Below are 20,993 nucleotides of genomic sequence, written 5' to 3' on the forward strand. Positions count from 1 at the left end.
CCTTCTGTTAGACCAGGTTGTTCAAAGCCCCATCCAACCTCACCTTGAACATTTCCAGTAGTGGGACATGAACAACTTCTCTGGGCGACCTGTTCCAGGGTCTCACCACACTTACTGTAAAATGTTTCCTCTTTATGTCCAATCTAAACCTTACCCTCTTGCTGTTTAAAACCAGACCCATTTTCATGCCTTGGTAAAAAATCTCTCTCTAAGCCCCCTCTGTATATTGACAGGCTATTCTAAGTTCTCCCTGAAGCTTTCTTTCATCCAGGCTGAACAAATCCAGTTGTCTCAGCCTTTCTTTATAGAAGTGTTTCAGCCCTCTGACCATTGCTGTGGCCCTTATCTGGATCCAGTCTTAACAGGTCCATGAGTATGTATCCAAACAAAGCTGTTGTAATTTTAAAATATTTTTTTGGTTGCATATTAGTTAGTGCTGGCTTTTTTATTTCTTAAGAATACATGATAAGTATTCTACTATTTCAAAACTTTAATAAATGGTATTGTACCTCCCATCACTACCATTTAGTCTGGTAGGCATATGGAAATGACTGAACTACTCTTGTCTCAAAAGACTGTATTGTAACTTGTGACATTGCATTCTCTTTATTTCCTTTCTTTTTTTCTTTGCTCTCTTAAGGTTAGAACGTTTGCATAAAACTTAATGTCTATTAGCTTGTAAGGGGACTGGTAATTTTAATAACCTGATCAGTAGTAGTAGTAGTGATAATGGATTTTTTTGGTGTTTATAATTACATTTTCTCATCAAATACTTCCACATGCTATTACTATTAAATGAAAGTAAGAGGTGAGTTACAGGTTAGTCATACATAGTGCTATGTGGAGGGGAAATAGATGCCTTGGGAAGTGTGTAGCACACTGGTCCCACTGTTTTTTTTTCTTTTTCTTTGGCTTTATGGAGAGATGGGTGTGCACAGAAATTCTCTATGTAAGGTCGTATTGAGTGGTGGGTTTCTTTTGTGGTAACTAAAGGTATTAAGGATTTTTTATTTCCAAGAATCAACATATTTCTTCTTTCTATCTGACAGTGCATAAGGAACTTGTTGATGGCTCTGAACAAACTAAAAATTATAGCCATTGCCTAATTGATTCCTGCATTGTATCAAGTTACTATATATTTTTTTAATTTAAAAAATAATTTCTGAGGTTTCTTCATTAAAATTAATATACAATAAATAAAAAGTAGTAGGTAAATTTGAGATAATCTAGGTGAATGATACTTCAGAAATTTAACAAGTTCAATTGTAATCTTTTTCAATATTTCTACGTGTATGTTATAGTACAGATGCCTTATCTGGGATTTTTTTCATACGACCCCTGCACAGATTGGCTTGTGTTAATTAATGGAAATAATGACCACATGCAGAAGAGTAGCATATTAGTCCTCTAAGCTGAGAATTGTGCAGCTGCAACACTGAATGAGGCATAGTTTATGTGAAATAACATTGGAAATCAAGAGAGCCCCCAAACCCAGAAAAAAAAGAGCCCAATACTAAAAATTAAAAAAGTGGAATTATCTATACTATTGTTAGTACTTGTTACATAAACTCATAGTTTTGTAATTTCATGCCTCTTCTATTGGACATCTGTTAAACTCCTCCAGAAATTAAAAAAGTGAAAGGATCTTTCTTAAGGTGTGACTTCATGTGGAAAGTAGTGTGTGCTACTGTGTACTGTTAATATGAGCTGCAGTTCAAAGGAACACTGAACATAAATTTAATAAATTCTGCCATCTTTTTTTTTTTGTTTGCACTCATGTTTAACAGATTGTCAACATGCCATTTGAAATAACAGTATTTGGACACCAGCTGAAAAAAGTAGGTGGAATACCTTATGAGGGAGGAACATGCATCATTCTTTTGTTTAACAACTTACTTCAACAGATTTTATTTTTTGGGGGTACATTTGTTTTGGAACTTTTTTTAAATTTTCATATGCTCAACAGATTCTGAAGGAAGTGGTCATGGGAGTGAAGATGCATCAAAGGACAGTGGTGAAGGTTCCTGTACTGAATCAGAAGAAAATATCTTGGAGGAAGAACCAGCCGAAGTGAAAGTAGAAGAACAGCAGCCAAAAAGCTCCACTGAAGAAGAGGTGCCAACAGCAGACAAAGAGGTAATTAAAACTGAAAAGAAAGAGCAAGAAGATGAAGAAGAAAAGCCAAAAAAGAAGAAAGAGAAGGAGAAAGCAGCTGAACCCGAGGCTGTGGCTGACGAGCAAACAAATGAACCAAAAAAATGGAATTTGCGCAGGAATCGACCTTTGCTGGATTTTGTATCGATGGAAGAGCTGAACGACATGGATGACTATGATAGTGAAGATGACAATGACTGGAGGCCTACTGCTGAGAAAAGAAAAGGAAAAAATGCACTGCGAAAAGAGGGAAGCGATGGAGATAACGAGGATGATGAAGATGATGGGAGTGGAAGTGATGAGGATGACAACGATGAGGAAGGTAATGAAGAAGATAATAGCAGCACGGCTAGTGATGGAGGATCCAAGAAGAAGAAGAGTAAAGTTCTTAACAGGAATAATGCAGATGATGAGGAATTGACAAATGATAGCCTGGCTCTTTCACAAAGCAAGAGTAATGAGGTAGTGCAACCAACTTTCTATAATCTATCTGTTGACAAATGGAAACTACTCCCCAGTAGCTGTTCTGTTAATTTGAAAAGTTAAACTGATTGGTTGGAATTACATTTACAGGAGTAGACGAAGCAGCAAAACAATGCTAAATAGGCACTGCATATTAAATAGCCTCATTTGGACCATTTAGCCAATGCCACTAAAGTCAATAGAAAGACTTCTCTTGACTTTAGGGGGGTTGGATTAGTTCTGAAACAATTAGGAGGTCCAGTATGCAAATCAACATGTATTAATAGGACTTTTAGTATTGTTTTAGCAAAAATGTTGTATAGCTGTAATGTTCTAAAATGTAAAAAGCATCTGTGATATATTCATGGAGTAGCTAAATGATAAAGAATAACCTATTCTAGCCCTTCCTTGTGATACATATAAAAGTCTGAACACTGATCCACTGAGAGAATTATAAGTTAAGAAACACACACAGTAGGTTTAAAATAAGAAAGGGTAATAATGGCAAAGTATGCTGAGGTTGCTTATAATGCTCACAAATGAAGTAATTCCTTACAGTACTGAAAAGCATTTGGGCACTATTATTACTCTGCTGATTGCAGTATATTTAATAATGCTACTTTTTTTATATATATATATATATATACAATTACAAGTTGCCTTTAAGGTTGTGTCTGTGGAAAAATTAGGGTACTGGGTTGTCAGGATGGTGGCCTTTGTGTCCTGCAGTAGCAAAATTTTGAACAAAGTAAAAAGAATTGGTGTAAAATCTACATTTAATTTTCAGTAAATAGTTGCAATGTCAACGTAACATTTGAAAAATTATAGAGGTATAGTGACACTATTTAAAGTTCTGTTGTTCCATTTAATCTTTATTTTGCTGTGTAAAATAACAGGGAGAGAAATAAGTATTTGGAAGAATCATTGCCATAATTTCAGATGCTTTGTTATATATTATATATATATATATATGAATGCAAATGATCTGTGCTGTTTTACTTTCTAGTAGTAATTGTGATTGGGGAAAAAAAGCATAATTCTGAGATGTTTTTAACTTTTAGTGCAGGTATCTTAGACATCTTCTTTCTTTGTCTATAGCTCTGTAATCCTAGTGTTGTTGCCTGTATTCTCTTGATTTAGGAACTGAATATTATTGATACCAACTATCAGAATTTCAAATAGGGGGAGGCAGTTTTCTTTCAGACTTGTTTCCAATATCAAACTGAAGATGTGAGTCTGTAGTCTTAGGGATGTACTCTTGAATATGTCCATAATTTCCACTGACTTGAAAAATCAGGCCTCTTTCAGAACTCCTGAACCCTCCCCGATGAATCTTTTGCAGAACCTCTTAATGTGCATGGACCTCGAATTCTGTTCTTGCCTTGAATTTAGGACATTGGTCAAAAGATAAAAATCAAAATTTGAGTATTTGAAGTTCAGATTACACTTTAACTGATAACTTATCTTTACTGCACATAAAGTAAAGTACTGTTTATGAATAGTTCTTTAACAAGAAGTCTTGCAATAGTGAGTAGGTGTAGACTGGATTATAGTCTGTAATTTTTAGATTCATACTTAAATGTATTTTAACAGTATACTGTTACTGTTAATACTGTACTACAGTATTTTAAAATAGTTTAAAAAAGAAGGGGAGGGGGTTTAAAAAATCCTGTCTAGCAGATAGATTTAGCAATATTTCATAACACTGCAGAAGCTAAGTTCTTAGAAAACCAGATGTCTGAATGCATAATTAGTATATGAAAGACTGTTCAGGTAATTAGTTCTGAACTTGTGGTGTTGTCCTTAATATCCATTCTTCCTTCCCTTTACTTACTTCTTAGAGGTGGCTTGTTTGGGTTTTGTTTCTGTGGGATTCTTATTTTATTTTTCTACATTTTACAAAAATCTTTTTGAAGTCTCCATATGCAGTATTTTAACCTGTACTGTAATAAAATGCTATGTGTTTTTCTAGTGTAGTAAGCACAGAAGACAAACCTAGCTTTGTTTTCCAGGGTCAAGCATCATTAGAAGATAAATGGTGCTTTTCTGTCTTCATAATTGCTACCACTTTATGGGATTCTTCTGTTCTCAGTGAGCTGGTTATTTTTTAATTTCTCTTATTCCTTGAAAGTTAGAAGCACACAGGCATATAACTTGAAATATTCACTTTCTTCAGTAACACCACATAAATGGGAATTACTTAGATTCAGCTGAAATCCTTTCACTTGGGTAAGGAACAGGACTTGTTTAGGAGCTGGCAGCAGTTACTATCTCTGTGAAAGTTCTCATGCTATAGGCAAGTGTGGTCAGCTTCTGGGATGGGGTCTTTCATGTGCTTGAAGAGACTAAGCATGGTAGAGCAGCATACAATTCCAGATCTCTCCTTTGCTTTGTCTATGTAGCAAATTAAGTTATTATGCTGCTGCGTTTGACCTGTTGGCTCTCTTTACACAAGGTAAATTATAATGATGGGGTTCTTAAAAGTAGATCCAAATCTGATGGTCTGTAGTCATCTCATAACAGCTTGTTTTTGGTTTTTATTCCCATGTTGCAAATGTTCTTTCTTCCTAAGCAGTATTGGTTGTTTTTGGTTTTGTTTTTGTTTTTTTTCCTTTTTTAATTTAGCAGAGCTTGGGCTTCTGTAGCAGCAGAGATCGCAAATTTCTTTTAAACTTCTCTTAGTAAAACCAAATAACAATTTCAGGTAAAAGTACTCTCAAAAAAGGGCTGCTTTCTGTGAAGTTGCAAGATGCATCTGAGAAGCCTGTGCCCTTGCATGATCAATCTGCCAAAGTTAAGAGAGTACCTACTGCTGATTTCCTATTTGTAATGTGAATGGTAAATGTGGGTATTAGATAATGATGGGTCTCAGTTTTTTTGAAAAAAATGTGCAATTTTAATTTCATTAAAATGCTTTAATTGCATAATTAAAATGCAACTTTGTCCTAAAAGGAGGATGTTGAAGAAATGCTCTGGAATTCAGAACTCTGTAGTGTATTATATTTCTTGTATTTTTCACAGATAGTTGCCAACCTGTAAGCAAGCATGACTTTGTGAATGGTTGTATAAACTTTCATTTTTACTTATAGATTAGTGGTTGGGCTTTACAGGTCATGTTTCCTTTTGTTGTGTAGAGAAGATGGATGGGAGATGCAGAAGCCTTTCCTGACTGCTAGAAGTATGCGTTTGACCTTTCCTAGGTACAAAAACATTTTAACAAACTCCCTTTATTACTTGAGGTAAACTGTTTGAGCCCAACTTTAGGTGGTATGATTATTTTGCCTATTTTGCTTTAAAATCAAGCAAAGGCTCTCCCTCCTTACCCTCCAAATATCTACCCAGATTAACCTGGAATGCAAAGTGACTTCATTAATAATTAACTAAAAATTTTGTGTGGAGACGTGCTGCATCAGACTGAGAAGCTGTCATGAAATAATTCATGAAGTACTCGCATACATTAGTGTAAGAATTTTAAGATCCTTCAGAAAGAATACATCTACTTTAGGTAGCATTGACAATCATTCATGTTACTTTTAGTTTGCTTGGACTATACAGCTATGGTATTGGTGCTGTGTTTTGTCATAAGTGACGGGTTAGAATGAGACAAATATATTTGAGAGAATATCTTCCACCTTAATTTTGTTTTGTTTTTTGGCAGGATACCATAGCAGTTTCAGAATATTCTCAGACACTTTGAAGGAATGCCATGTATGCTCACATTTTCAGACTCTCTATAGCTCTGAAACTATAACTGTTTCTTTATAGTACATCATTATTTTTTACTAGTGTGCCTAATTTTACATTTCTCTATATGTCTTCATCTCACCAATGAAGAAACTTAGTGTTTGCTTTTAGTATAAAAACATAATGTATGGAAGCTGAGAAACTTTGCAGAAGAAACTGGCCATATCTCAAGGTGAAAATAAAAAGCCTTAATACTTATGAAAAAAAGTACATACAGCTTTATTTGATTTGTGACACACTTCTCTGTGTGTTCTTACAGAAATTCCCTCTTAAAAGCCATATTCTTTTTAAGTGGTGTAGATCACAATGAAGTTTGTAAAAACAGAGCAGTGTACTTGCACTGCAAATTATTATGCCTGTAAGTAATCATAAGAAAATAAGTGTTTATAGGTTTAATAAATCGTTTGATTTTGCAGAGAGGCATAAATTTGCTTTAAAACAAAATAGAACCAAATTAAGAATTTGTTACATTTTATGTAAGTGAAAACTTGGCAAGCTGTGTTAGCTGTTTATTTTCAGATTTTTCAGATCAATGTGCCTTTGTTTTTGCAAGTTGCAAATTTTAACAGTGGAGCAACTTTTCTGAATATTGGGACATTTCAAGGTCACCTCTGGCTTTGGTGGGATTTTTTTGTTTCTTTGCTTCATTGTAAATGATTTCTTAGGTATATGTGTTTGTTCCTTTTTGTATAACATAGTTAGTTTAAAGACATAAGCTTGTGTCTAAGGAAATGAGACCCTTATTTGGTTTAAGAATATTTTCAAATCTGGAGTTATTTGTAGATCAGATTGTATCCATCCTTTCTCCCAGCTCTTTTATTTCTGGATTAAGTGTTTTAATGTTTTGACAACCTTGTGAATATGATTTTCCAACTTTTTTGTTTATTGTTCAGAAACTGAGCAAGTAACATCTTTTGTTTGTTTTAAGTAAAATTGAAGTTCCTGGTGTAATCCATGTGTCTTCATTTTTCAATATTAGGATTCACTGATCCTTGAGAAGTCTCAAAATTGGAGTTCCCAGAAAATGGACCACATTTTGATTTGTTGCGTTTGTCTTGGAGATAACAGTGAAGATGCTGATGAAATAATCCAATGTGACAACTGTGGAATAACAGTGCATGAAGGTAATGCAACACTTCATTCTCATTGCTTGAGGGAAAGCATATGCTTGCTTTTAATAACATTTTGAGTTGCTTTCCTGAAAAAAACCCAAAGCCTTTGAACTCGGGCAGGTAATTTTTTGTACTAATACACAGATCCTTTTTATAGGTGAAACATCCATTTTCTACTTTAGCAAAGGAAATACAAGCAGCTACATTACAGGACATGGTCTATGATACCTATGTAATGAATCACAGTCTGCAAATACTGGATCTATACTTTGTATTTTCAGGATTTTATGATATTATACTAAATGTATTTTTATTTTACCTATTTCAGTAGATGAATTTGATTGTATTACTGGCATGTAAGATCACGAGGATAAGAGGTCTTCTGAAAGGAAAGAGTTTTACGTGCATTTTTTATCTAAGAAAAAGGTGGAGGAATGGGGAGGAAGAGAAAAAGCAATTGTGCATTGCATTTAGCTATAAAAGAAAACAGCTAACCTTGAACTTTCTCATAGTTTCACTGATAATTTGAAATGGCGAAATCTTAAAGTTAAAACATATTCAAATAATTGTTTTGCTGTTCCTTCAAAATGTAGTCTATGTGTGGATTAGTAATGTAGAAGGTCTGGTTTCCAAAGGAAGACTCTGGATTAATTCTGAGATGAGCGTATGGAATTTTAGCAGCTTTAGCTGGATGAGTGAGACTGTATTTTTTTCTTGTTGGTGCTTTCTCTTGAGGATGGAAGATAGCTAACACAGTCATACCTATTTTTTGAAAAACAAGACCTGTTTGGTTTTTTTGGTCATCAATCATGTTTTTTTGTTTGTTTGTTTCTTTTTGAGTGTTTCTGATATCCCATACTTCTGTAATGCATCATTTTTAATTTTTTTTTTTTTAAGGTTTTCCAAGACAATGAGATGGGCTATTTCAGTCCTTGAAATTAAAAGAAGGTTGGCTTTAGCTCTTCAAAAGTATAAAAGGCATGCATTTAATTCAAGTTACTTAGTTTTAAAAAAAATTTGGAGCTGTTTGGCATGCCTTTTTGGGTAGGAAGTGCTTTTATTAATACCCTACTCCCCTTTTGTTTTGTCACACTAGATTGAAAATGACTTCAAATCAATATTTTTCATGTATTGAGCTGTAGTTCAGTTCTTTGCTTAACATCAATCAGGGAACTGAGGAATGGAATTTCTGTCTTCAAGTTCAGGTGCTTAATGTTTAGTGTCCATGTGTGCTGTAAGTCCTGTTGCAGCCCTTTGAAGAGCTCTAATCAGTGCTGTCACTAGAGCCTACAGGGCAGTTTAGCTGACCTAATTTATGATGAGCTGAATTGCACTCTAGGTGCCTATGAGAGCATTAGTCAAGTCTTCATTGACTGTAACAAATGTTAGACTCCTCAATTTAGGTGTTCTGGTATGCTTGTAGAATTCTTTCCTCTGTGTATTAAAAGTTATTTTTATAGAATGCTGATATTTTTTTTTTCCTCTAGCACAGTCTTAATACTAACTCACAGGAAAAGAAAAATTAAACGGAAGTGTCTTTTGCTCTTAGTTATAAAGCTTATTTGAGAATTTCCCAAACAATGCATACAGTCAATACATCTAAACTCTAAAGCTGTGGAACTCCCTGAAAATTCTTTTATAAGATTTACTTAATGATTATATGGTTAGTCAAGTTAAATTGCACAATGATAGTGACAGAGCAAATGATCTGCCTTTTTTAGAAAAAAATGATAGCAAATCTGGTTTTTTATTCAGAGCAGTCCCTTAAAAATCCCTAAAAGATGAATTCCTAGTTTTGTTTAGTTTACTAAACCTTTGTCCCTACAGTGGTAAGGTTATAGCTGCCTTTCCTCCATACGAAAATAGTTCCGTAGTTCAAAAGTGACTTGAATTTTAGTAGTACAAAATGTAAAAGTAATTGCTGCTATGCTTCTTTTATAGTGTTAACAGGCAAAGATTTCCTATAATCTATTGAACCAGAGAGTACAATGTGTCTATGCTTCTTCTGTTGTTACTGCAACAAAGTAAAATAGATCTGTTCAGAAGATTTAAATTGCTAGTTTGTTCTGGTAAGTTCTACAGTCTACAAGCTAATTGACTATGGATGTTGGTTAATTTTTCACACGTGTGGTTGACTGTTTAGCTCTTTGCAATTCTTCTTAAATAAAAAATACTTAAAAGGGTATGTAAGGCAGTTGTGAAGTTCTGTTTGAATAGGTGAAGTCTTAGACAAGGGTAAGCTGTGTAGGCAGGCTGGGCCCAAAGAGTTGTGGTGAACAGAGTTAAATCCAGCTGGCAGCCAATGACAAGGGCTGCTCCCCTGGACTCGGTGTCAGGGCCAGTTCTGTTTGATATCAATGATCTGGGTGAGGAGATTGAATCCACTTTTAGGAAGTTTGCTGATAATACCAAGTTGGGCAGGAGTATTGATCTGTCTTGAGGGTAGGAAGGCTCTACAGCATGACTCAGATGGACTGGTCCAGGCTAATTGTATGGGCCTCAACAAGGCAAGATGCTGTGTCCTACCTGCACTTGAGTCACAACCCCATGCAATGCTGCAGGTATGGGGAAGAGTGTCTGGAAAGCTGCCAGTGGAAAAGGACCTGGGGGTGTTGATCAAGAGCCAGCGGTGTGCCCAGATGGCCCAGAAGGTCAGCAGCATCCTCTCGTTTATCAGGGATAGTGTGGCCAGCAGGACAAGGGAAGTGGTTGTCCCCCTGTACTCAGCACTAATGAGGCCACACCTTGACTACTGTGTTCAGTCTTTGGCCCCCCACTATGAGAAAGACCTCAAGGTGCTGGAGCAAGACCAGAAAAGGGCGACAGAGATGCTGGAGGATCTGGAGGACATGTCTTATGAGAAGCGTCTGAGGGAACTGGAGTTGTTTAGTCTGGAGGAAAGGAGGCTGAGGGGGAGGACCTACAGCTGTACAGCTACCTAAAAGGAGGTTGTAGCAAGGTGGGAGTTGGTCTCTTCTCCCAAATAATAAATGATAGATGAAGAGGAAATGCTCTCAGGTTGCCCTAGGGGAGGTTTAAATTGGATATTAGAGAAAAACCCTTCACTGAAAGCGTTTTCAGGCACTGAAACATGCTGCCCAGAGGGGTGGTCAAATCTCCATCCCTGTAGGTGTTTGGAAGATGTGTAGAACTTGTACTTAGGAACATGGTTTAGCACTGGACTTGGCAGAGCTAAGTTAGTGGCTGAACTTCATGATCTTTTCCAAGTAGAATTGTTCTGTGATGTTCTGTTGACTGTGATAAAAATGTACATTTTCTCAACAACAGGAGGAACTTAAGATCTATGGTAAATACAATTTGGAAGTTTCCTAGATGTTTTATTTGTGTGTTTCACCAATAGATATGTATAACAATTTGTAAATTCGTGAATATAATTTTAAGTAGAAATGAACATTAATTTTGGTGTGTCTTCCCTGTTCTTTGATGTTTTAGAATGACAAGTTGGAGCGGGTACTATTTTAAATCTGATCTTTTGTCAGTAATTTGCTTAAATAATTACTTGCAGCAAATCAAAATTCTATAAAAAAAAATTGAAACCTTTGAAGCTTCAAGACTCAGTAATCTTTATGTATCAAATGTATGTTATGTGACTTGGAGATATCTGCACTCCTGCCCAGTGGTCACATTACATTCCTTCTGAATGTGTGAGTAATAAATGAAGACACAAACAATTGTAAAAAAGTTGCAGTCGAAACCAAAATGCAATGTAACAATTGCTTTTTGTTTCTGTTGGCTTAATCATTCAACTAATGTTATTTCCAAAAAAAATTTGCGAAGTAGTTGAAGAAATAATTCCTGTCTAATCTTATAAACATTGCTTGCAAACTTGAGATTAATTTTTTTAACATAGTAGAGGCAAGGTCTACTCCTAATATCTTTGGCTTTAATCTGTACCTCTTAGCTGTGTGCCCATATCATGGATATAGGCTGTATTGTAGAAGTCCTTTGTATTCTTATACATAAGTGCTTTGTAGTTTGAAAAATGTCTCCCAGCAGTGAGCGAGTCAGTTTTGTAAAGACATTGGAATCCAATTTGGTCCTATTTTTGAAGGTTTTCTTTAGCAGGTAGGTGGCATGCTGTGCACTGAAATTTGTTACTTGAATATTTGAGCTTTTGAGTTTTCCAGAAAATGCATTTTGTAGCACGCTATTGAATAAAGAGGCTTCTATTTATGAATTGGATAGAAGTCAGTGCAGTGATGCTTTATCGGTGCTTGCTGCCTGCTGTTGGGAAGAATAATGCACCCCTGTCCTGCAAACTGATTTTGATACTTAGCAATTGTCTTTTCCTTAGAATCTCAGACCCAAGATGCCTGTTATCTTGACGTGCCCAAACAAAGCTGCTGGAATACCCCAGTGTTTTCTTCCTCGTTTTTGTATGTAATTTCAAGTTGTATTATAAATTGGTATGTTTTCTCTACTGTTCTATAGCACTGTAGGTATCTATTTGGAAGGAAGTCCACTCTTTTCACTCTCTGCTGGTATCCCATCCAGGGACCCATGTAGTAATGATATTGATGATTTGATTGTTCTTTCCCTGAAGGCCTTGTTTTCTCCCCTCCCTATTGACTGTTACAGAAACTATTTTACTTCACAGGGAGAGCTCTTACGCCCTTGGCTTGTGCCTTTGTACTCTGCTGAAGTGAAAGTTTCTGTCTACCACAGAACCTTTTAGGTGACTGGAAAAGGTTTTTCTATGGTGGCCACCTCTGTATTTAATATGAAGTTACTATCTGTGAAAAGCTGGCATTGAGTCAAGCCTATTTCTCATGAACTCCCATCCTTCCCTAAGGGGGCTCTTGCTTCTTGGACAGGTCCCATACCATAGTGTGGCCACTTCACATGAAGGTGAACCTTCCAGTTGTCATCCTTAAGTGACTTCATGCCAGTGTAGTTGTTGACAAGAGTGTTATCTTCTTTCAGAATGGAAGGTAATGCTGCCTGGCATTATAAGGCAGGCAGGGTCTACATCTCCATTCTCCCTTGCTTCAATTAAGTTTTGACTTTTCCAGCACAAGGCAATCTTACAGCTGTGAATACTGCTCCATTACTTGTACACCTGGGTTCTTTGTACCAGTGCCTTTTCCTTTTGAGTGCCTGGTGCTGTAGGAGTTGCAGTCATGATTTCTAATCTTTTTGGTTTGCTTGCTTGCCTTAACCGACTATTACAGAAGGTCTTCCATGGGAAAAGGGGTGATAATTTGTCTGAGCAACTCTGCTACTGTTCTTGTGGACCACAGCAACGTGTCCAAGAGTTAGAGGAGGATCCTCATTCAGGCTTAAAGTCGTAGACTGTTTTAATAAACACTTTTACTTGCCTTATTGACAAGTTTTGTGATTTCTACAAATTCAGTTTCATTTCCAATGAAACTATTTGTTGTGTATTGTTTGTGCATGACAACTTGCATGACGGACATCACTTGTCCAAAAAAGCATTGTCTTGCTCTGCAGACAACTCCAAAAATCTGTAAACTTTGTTAAAAAGGGCAGAAATCTGTAACTTCCTCTAAGGCTGCTTGGGTAGCATTCATGGAATGCTAATTTAATACCTACTCTTATCCTTTGCATTGGTCTTTTTTGTTTAAATACCATGTAACTAATTAAAAAGTCAATCAATTAAAATTTTGTTAATTTTATTCTAATTCACCAAATCAGCATACTTGCCCCCTACACACACACACAAAAAAAAAAAGTAATTTAATTTTCACCTTGCTAGTGACAAATACTTACTGAAGTAGTACAGTTGCCTTTTGGTGTTTTTATTTCCATGTGACGATAATTTCTTTTCACAGAACTCTTCTCTAGGCACTAATCTGTCATTTTGGATAAATGCTTTTGTTGTAAGATCTTGTAATAGCAGGACACCCCCAACAGTGGTGTCAGTTTTCCTGACATACTGGTTGCAGTGTTTGCTCAATATCACAGCATGTGCTTTAACTGTAGGTAGTACACTTACCAGTTATTTCCCTTGGGTTAGAGAAATTAATGCACTTCTCTATCTGTTTCTTTTCCATCCCCTCTGTTTCTTACCTTACTGTGATGTGTGTGGCAGCGAAAAAAATTCTTGTGCTGGAAGCAAGAGTGTAGTCACCATATGGAACACTTCTGCATTTCAATTCTGCTGCTTACCCTGGGCTGCTGCTGTTTGGTGTAAAGATTTATTTTGCAAAGTAGTGTACTTTAGTGCTGCTTTGCATTTACCAAATAAAAACACTGTTCTGTACTTATGATGCATGAAATGTTTTATGTCTTCATTCTATTGTCCAATTAAGGATTGAATGCAGCATTTAATTTTGCAAACCTACTGCTTACCTTAAAATTCGTGTTTTCAAGATCTTATCAGATCATGATTCAGAGTGCATGTAGATGGTAGTTAGCATATGGAGACATTTTGTTTGACTGGCAAAGTTACCTTCCCAGAGAGATTTGTGGAATACAAGCACCTGAGGCAAGAATTGGGTCTTGTTCTTCCCATTGCCCTCAGTGGTATAAATTTCAGAACAATTTTTTTTAATAGTAGCATTTAAAAGTGTTTGCAATTTCACTTTAATGACAATCATGTGAAAAAAAATAAGCTGTGGACAGAGTGCCCTGACTTAAAATCAGGGTGTGAAAGAAGTTTCTGTAAAAAGTGACATGCGTTTGATAGTTGGCTGTAATTGTAATATATAGCTGCAGTTTGTAGAACAGTAAATGTGAGGATTTTATATTCTTTATTTCCATGTGTTTAAATTAATTGGTTAGTATTATACTAAACCAGTTTTATTGTCTGAGGTATTCAAGAAGGTAGCAAACATGGAGCTGTAATAGATTAAGTATATGGAAACATGAAGATTTAATGAACTTGATTGAAAATGGGCTCTCAGGGATATTCTAAAGATCCAAAATTGAGAGTTTTTGTGAACATTAGGGGAAGTCAGCATGCATTTTAAGCAAAATGTTTAAAAGTTGTTTCATTTTTTTCAGCATATTTTCCAGGTAGAGGTAGGGGCTTAAGTTAATGACAAATAGGTCACAGGTACAGTGATAATAACTGAAACTAAACATGTCTAGGAAGCAGGATGAAAAAATAATTGGGTGTAAATCACTGGTAAGTATAATCAGGCAACTGTTTCAGAATGAAGGTAAAACAGTCTGGGGAAGTCATAATTCTGATTTTAGCAGGCTGATGGCACGTAGGTTAGAAAAACAAATACTTCAATTGGTTGAAAAAACATATCCAGAAACTGATTTTATTTTTGCCATATGGATTGAAGACAGTGCTACTGCTTCTATAGTTTTCCATAATTTTAATAAATACATGTAGGAAATGTTAATACGCTAAGAAATCTGAATGAATTTTTAAAATCTTAAATAGCCATCAACTGGTATCAATGGGCTGTGTGTTTGTAGTTGCTTAAAAGTAGCTTTACTGGCATCTATTCAAGATTGTATGATTAGAGCTTTAAGTAGTATTCCAGAAAGTAATTTTTAGAGCTGGGAGAGCATTATAAAGATGGAGTTGCCTTATGTGTGAGCTACATAATCTTTTATATATACCTAATGAAACCTGTCTGTGATTGCATTTCTGGGCGTTATTATCCTTTGATTCTGGAATACTTTTATAATGAAAATAAGCATTCTGGAATCTTTTTTAATTCTTATTGATGAGCCTTATTCTGTAATGGATGACTATATTTCTTAAATGGTTCCTGTGGTGTTACTGCTTTTTTCCCTGAATATAGTTTTAGTCTATTATGCAGACTTCTTTGTGTCACAAAGGGAGTTAGAGAACAGTGTTGTTAATTTGTTACAGTCAGTGAGTAATGAACCAAAATAACAAATTGTGTTGATCTTTAATTGTGGATTTCAATAATTTAACAGTTTTGGAGCAGCAAATGTTGACTTGATCATTGTATTTATCAAATAGCTGAATTTAATCTTTTAGTAAAGCCACTACTGTGTTTTAAGTGTTGACAATGAAACCACATTTTTGCCATTGAGTAGCAGATAAATCTTCAAAATATAGCGTGTGCAGAAATAGAGTTTTGTGGTGATAAACTTTAGGATTTTCCTTTTTGCCATTTGCAGTAGCTATAATACTACTCTTACTCTTGTGCAAAATTTAAATAGCTGCCTTCTAAATCCCTTTAAAAAACATACTTTGAAGTCCTAGATGGTCTTTTAAGGTCAGTCCTACAGCAGCTAAAACATGCAAATAATGCTTTTTATTTCATTTGTTGATGATTTGGATCCTGAATGCAAGGTGGAAAAGTGGAGTACATGTTTCTTGACTGTATACCAATGGCATAATTAACCTCTTAAAGAACCCCCTAAAAACCCACAGCACAAAACCCACCCCCAAAATAATGTTAATTTTCTGGGAGGGGAGATAGAAATGTACAAAACAAGCCTGCAGATATCACAAATTCCTTAACATGTTGCTTTTAATTTGAAATATAGTTGTGTATTTGAAAAAATGCTTTGAGTTTTTCTCAGTCTTTGGTTGCTTTAAGTTTTGTTCTTTTTTTCCTTAATGGATAGTCTAGAAGAACACCAAGTGTTGCTAAAAGAATGAAGTAAGCCAACCTATTTCTTGTATTTCAGCTGTAATCTCAGATGGTCATGTAAAGTAGGTAACTTTTTAGAATTACAACCTCTTCAAAATACAGTTTTTGCACTGAAGATATTTACAAAAATACCATAAACTTTCTTTGGACTCTGTTATACCCTTAGTACCATGTGCCTATGTCTCCTCCTGAAGTCATAACTGACAGCTGTCTACAAATATATTCCATTTTTGTGTATGTGCAGGTTGCTATGGTGTTGATGGAGAGAGTGACTCTATCATGAGCTCAGCTTCAGAAAATTCTACAGAACCTTGGTTTTGTGATGCATGCAAGTGTGGTGTCACACCTAGTTGTGAATTGTGTCCTAATCAGGATGGGATCTTCAAGGAAACTGATGCAGGCAGGTAAGACTGAAGAAGTGTTGTTTTGAATTTGATATCATCTTGCATTTAAAAGGTTGGGCTTTGCACTAGGTTATTCTTTTAGGAGACCGTGTCATAAATTAAACTTTGATGTCAATATCCTCTCTCACCTCATTTTTATTAAGTTGGATGTTCTTTATATCGTCAGTCACCTAGTTTTTTTGTGTGGACCTACTATTCTTCATGACCAATATAGTATTAGGAAGATGTTGTCTTAAGGTGAATTAGAGCATGAAGATTTACGGTAAAAGATGTTCCTGGTTGAAACAATGTTGGCTTCAGCATTTACTCAAGGACTGATAAATCTTGTTCTTCAGTATGAAATTATCATGTGTTATTATATGTATAGATATCTTACTTGGATATACTAGAAGACCTTTCTTTGTCCCCTTGGACTACTTGCAAAGGTTTCCTGCTCAGAGGAACTTATGTAAAATCTTACTGAGTATTCAGACATATGCAGGGATAATGGCATGAAAGACTTCTCTTACTTGAACAGGGGCTTGAACTGTAGACATCAAGGGCTGGGGATCAGAAGCTTACAGAAAAATTGTGTAGGTTTTGGGGATTTGCTCAAGTTTCGAGGTTGCAGTGAGAAAAACAGGATTTAAGGCCCTTGAGCCTTACTGCTGAATAATAGTAAGTACTGTGTTCTGGCAGGGACAGTTTGTGTGGCTGGTCACAGTTGTTTTCTGATGGTGATCGAGCTTGTACTGTTCAGTGTCTGCCATCAGTCACCGTAGAATTTGAGCATGCATTTTTCTAGTTCAATTTAGTCAGCTGCCAGAAAGCTGAATTTTATGCTATGCTAGTATTGTGCATCTGTCATGGTTAATCCTAAAGAGTAGCAGAACTCCAGAGTCTCTACTTTAGTTAATAATGCCACAAAAAAAGAATTATGAAGTCTGCAGCAGAGTGGGAAAACATCTTCCAGACTACTTGTTGTATTGGACTGGGAGAAGTATGTGGCCATGGGGAAAAATCCCATCTCAAGGAAGGAAAAGTTATCTTAATCCTCCTCGTAGTATTCTGCCTTGGGTAAAGTCACTGCAGCCTTGTACAGACTCTGCCCAAGTCTGGAGTACAACAGAAGTGGGAGGACAACTTCATGCTTCTTTTTAGGAGAGCAAAGAACTGGGTGTTCCTGATGTCAGATAATGGAAAAAAGTAACAAGTTATACTGATGTGCCAAAGGTATAGTAGTATATTAGGATTATTTTGAATAATGAAATTTATATTCTTGATGTTAGAGAGTATACTTTGCTTCTGATAATTTCCAGCCAGAGATACTTTTTAGGATGGAGTTCTAGTCTAATTTAAAAATAAGTGGATTAATTCTCATGTGATGTCTTCCATTCCTGTCACACTTGGAAAATAAATAAAGCTGTAGATAGTAACAGTAACTTATTTTCTATAATAAAGGTGAGTGCAGGATTATTATCGTAACACGACATAATTAAATATTTAAGTGATACAAAAAGTTATTGATATATAACATCATTTTGCATAATATATAATAAATATACATAATTACAATAGGATATTGTAATTGTGTAGTTATTATTTTGTTGGTTGGTGTTTTTTTTTCTGTATATTTTACAGCTGGGTAAATTATAAGTGTATGGTAATATACAAAGCGCTCCAATGCTGGGCATGTCATAAGCTTTTCATTGATCATGTTAATATAAATAGGCAATAATTAGTTGGTAAAGCTGCTCAGAGGAAAGAGAAGCTTTCCTAATCCCATTTGAACGTATCTGTTTGAGATACAGGAATAAAGTCTGCAGACATATCATTGTGATGATGATGGTTGAATTTGAAAGAATCCAGTTAAGTATTCAGTATTAGTACAGATACCTTAAATACTTTAAAATTTAGAAATGTCATGTGTTACCGTAAAACCTTTTGTAGTTTTTAGCATGAATTTATAGACACATTACTATTCACATTTAGTCATATTGTAGAACAGCATCATTTATACTATTAGATGGCATAATGTAACCATTGCTCTTTCTTCTCCCAATGGTTGGTAGTGGTCTTCTTCCTCATTTGCAAGAGCTCCCTCTCTAGACTTGCCCAGAAGCTAGGGAGTGGGTTAAAAGGAAATAAAAGTTTAATTTTACAATCTGTTTTAGTAAGGTTTTGTGTATGTTAACATTTAAGTATCCATCTGTATTGTAATGTCTCTTTGCCCTCCCCCCTCCCCTTCCCTTTTTTTCTACCCAGTTCTTCAGTACTTGCTGCATTTTTTATTTTTCAATATTTTCTTACTTTCCAGTCTTACACAGACTTCACTGTTGCTAATACTGTGATAATCTGGTCCTTCCATCATTGAAAGCTCAGCAGATCTCAGTGTGATGTTTTGGAAAGCTTTTTTTGACTTACTGTGTTGGCTGTCTGCAGAAAATAAATACGGTATTAAAAGGTTGTAAGTTGATTCAGGTTTTGTGGATTAAAATCACACATGCCCTTACATTTCTCTCTTTGTTTGTATTTTTCCCTGATAGCAAAAACAGTTTGAGTTTGGGAATAAAGAGATAAAGAGGATATTCATAACACTGAACTTTGACCATTGGATGCAGATGTTAGCAATAACTTATGGAGGCAACTGCCTTTCATCGCCAGATATACATTGAGCTCAACTTTTCAGTTTTTAATAGAGGTGCATTTAAAGATACACACAGCAAGTAAAAGAAATCTTTTTTTCCTCTTCATGTCTCCAATATGCATCTTATAAAGGGGAAACAAAGTAGAAGAAAATACTGGGTTACTTAAACAGAAAGTTACACAAAGCGAGACAGGATTTGTAGTTAATAATTTTGACTTAGTAGAAGCAGTTGTGCATTTTTAAAAATAATTTTTGTGTTGAGATCCCTAGTTTCTGGGCTGTCTTAGGTTCAACAGTGTCTGTGCATGGCCCTTATAACGCTGTTCTCTATTTTAATAATGTTTATATATGGAAAAAATGTTTTATACACTGAAGTCAGTTGTCTAACAGTTAGAAAGTGAGAGAATCACTATCACCTGGAAAATTTTAGAGAAACTTTTTTTTAAAAATTATTCCTGTGTTCTGTATGGCATTTTATGCACTATATATGTTATTTTTTATATACTGTAAAAGGAACTACAGTCAGTGGTTCAAAAATTGCTGAAGTTTCTTCTTTTAAAATGCTATTATGCTTTTGGTTAATATGGAAGTGTATTCTCTTTGACACTGGTTCTCTGAGCAGAAACACTGCTGAGCAGAATCCTGCTTTGGTTATTGTGAACATTAACACTGTAATTATTGTTGTATTTTTACCTGCTAGGTAGTGCAGTATGGCTATTGTTATATTGTTAATAAGTATTAGCTTATTTTTCCAGGTAAATAGACCTGATGTACTAGCAGAGTCAAATACTAACTACCATGTGAAAGTTCTTGTGCTCTCTTTCTTTCTGTAATTCTTTCTGTAAATTTGAATTATCAAGGGTAGTGGGGCTGGTATAGTCTATGGATTGGGTCTTGGGACAGTGAGTGTCCTTTATGTTTTTATTTTACCAGGTAAACTGCAACCTAGTTCAGAAAGAGATGGAGATTACTTAGTAAGAGAATCCTTGCACTCACCATGGCTCTCCAACCTCTTACCACTTTTTGGAAACAAATTCTTCATATACAGTGGTGCTGGAAATTACACAAGCTAACCCTATTCAGTTTCTCTGTATAATCATGTTGGAATAATTTCTCTGTTCCTATGTGAAAGATGAATCATTAGAATAATGAGGTGCTTAATTTCTCAGCAGAAGCTTTTTCACATTAACCTCTCAGTTTCACAGGCATAAATGTGTTTATGAAATTTTATTTCTCAAAATGCTATTATCTAAGAATATGAATTCTGTTCTTGTTTTGATATGGAGTTTTTCTTCTTCCCTAATCAACATCTGTCATCATTGCTCCAAGCTAAATGGATGGTGAAGTAACAAGGAAGATTATTCTTCTTTGATTACCCAATTTGTCTTAATTACAAGCTTCTAAAATATGTGCAGCTAAACAAATGAGCAGGAAAATATTTAGAACTGGTGTTAAAAGCAGCTGAAGTTGCTTCAGCTGTGAACTTGAATGACTTGTGTATGTTTTTTAATAAAGATTCAGGTCTGAGTTCACATATAGGTGGTTAAAGAAATGAGGCACTTGTGTGCCAATCACACTGAAATGTCAGTTTAAATCTGTAATACTGCAATACTTGGGTGACATGTACTGAAACATTTTGAGAAGGTCAGTATGAAGTAAGGATCCAGCTGCTGGGTTTATTACAGATAAACTTCTACAGAGTGCAGCAGCATTTAATACACCAGTGGAGCATGAAAAAACTGTGCAAATCAAATTGAGAAGCAGCTGCTTGTAGAAGATGTGTATCTTTATATTGAACTTTGGAGGGTACATTTAGGAGGCTGTATTAAAACTTGCTATCAAAAATCTCATACCAGAACTTGGGAGTTTGTTAAGAATAGCAATTGTGGAGATGTGTAGCTTCTGTTTATACAAATTTGTT

General features: G+C 35.4%; 1 protein-coding gene across 5 annotated transcripts in view; it reads left to right on the forward strand.

Annotated features, from left to right (window-relative positions):
* The window catches only part of PHF14 (PHD finger protein 14), a 152,628-nt gene that overhangs the window by 8,739 nt on the left and 122,896 nt on the right, over positions 1-20,993 (forward strand). For all 5 annotated transcript variants that reach the window (XM_030445688.1, XM_030445687.1, XM_030445689.1 and 2 more), the window contains exons 3-5: positions 1,967-2,616; positions 7,340-7,484; positions 16,287-16,446. In XM_030445688.1, the coding sequence (XP_030301548.1) occupies positions 1,967-2,616; positions 7,340-7,484; positions 16,287-16,446 (955 nt within the window). The remainder of the gene's footprint in view (positions 1-1,966; positions 2,617-7,339; positions 7,485-16,286; positions 16,447-20,993) is intronic.

Source organism: Calypte anna, chromosome 2 (genome assembly GCF_003957555.1).
Source record: "Calypte anna isolate BGI_N300 chromosome 2, bCalAnn1_v1.p, whole genome shotgun sequence".
NCBI classification, from domain to species: Eukaryota; Metazoa; Chordata; class Aves; order Apodiformes; family Trochilidae; genus Calypte; species Calypte anna.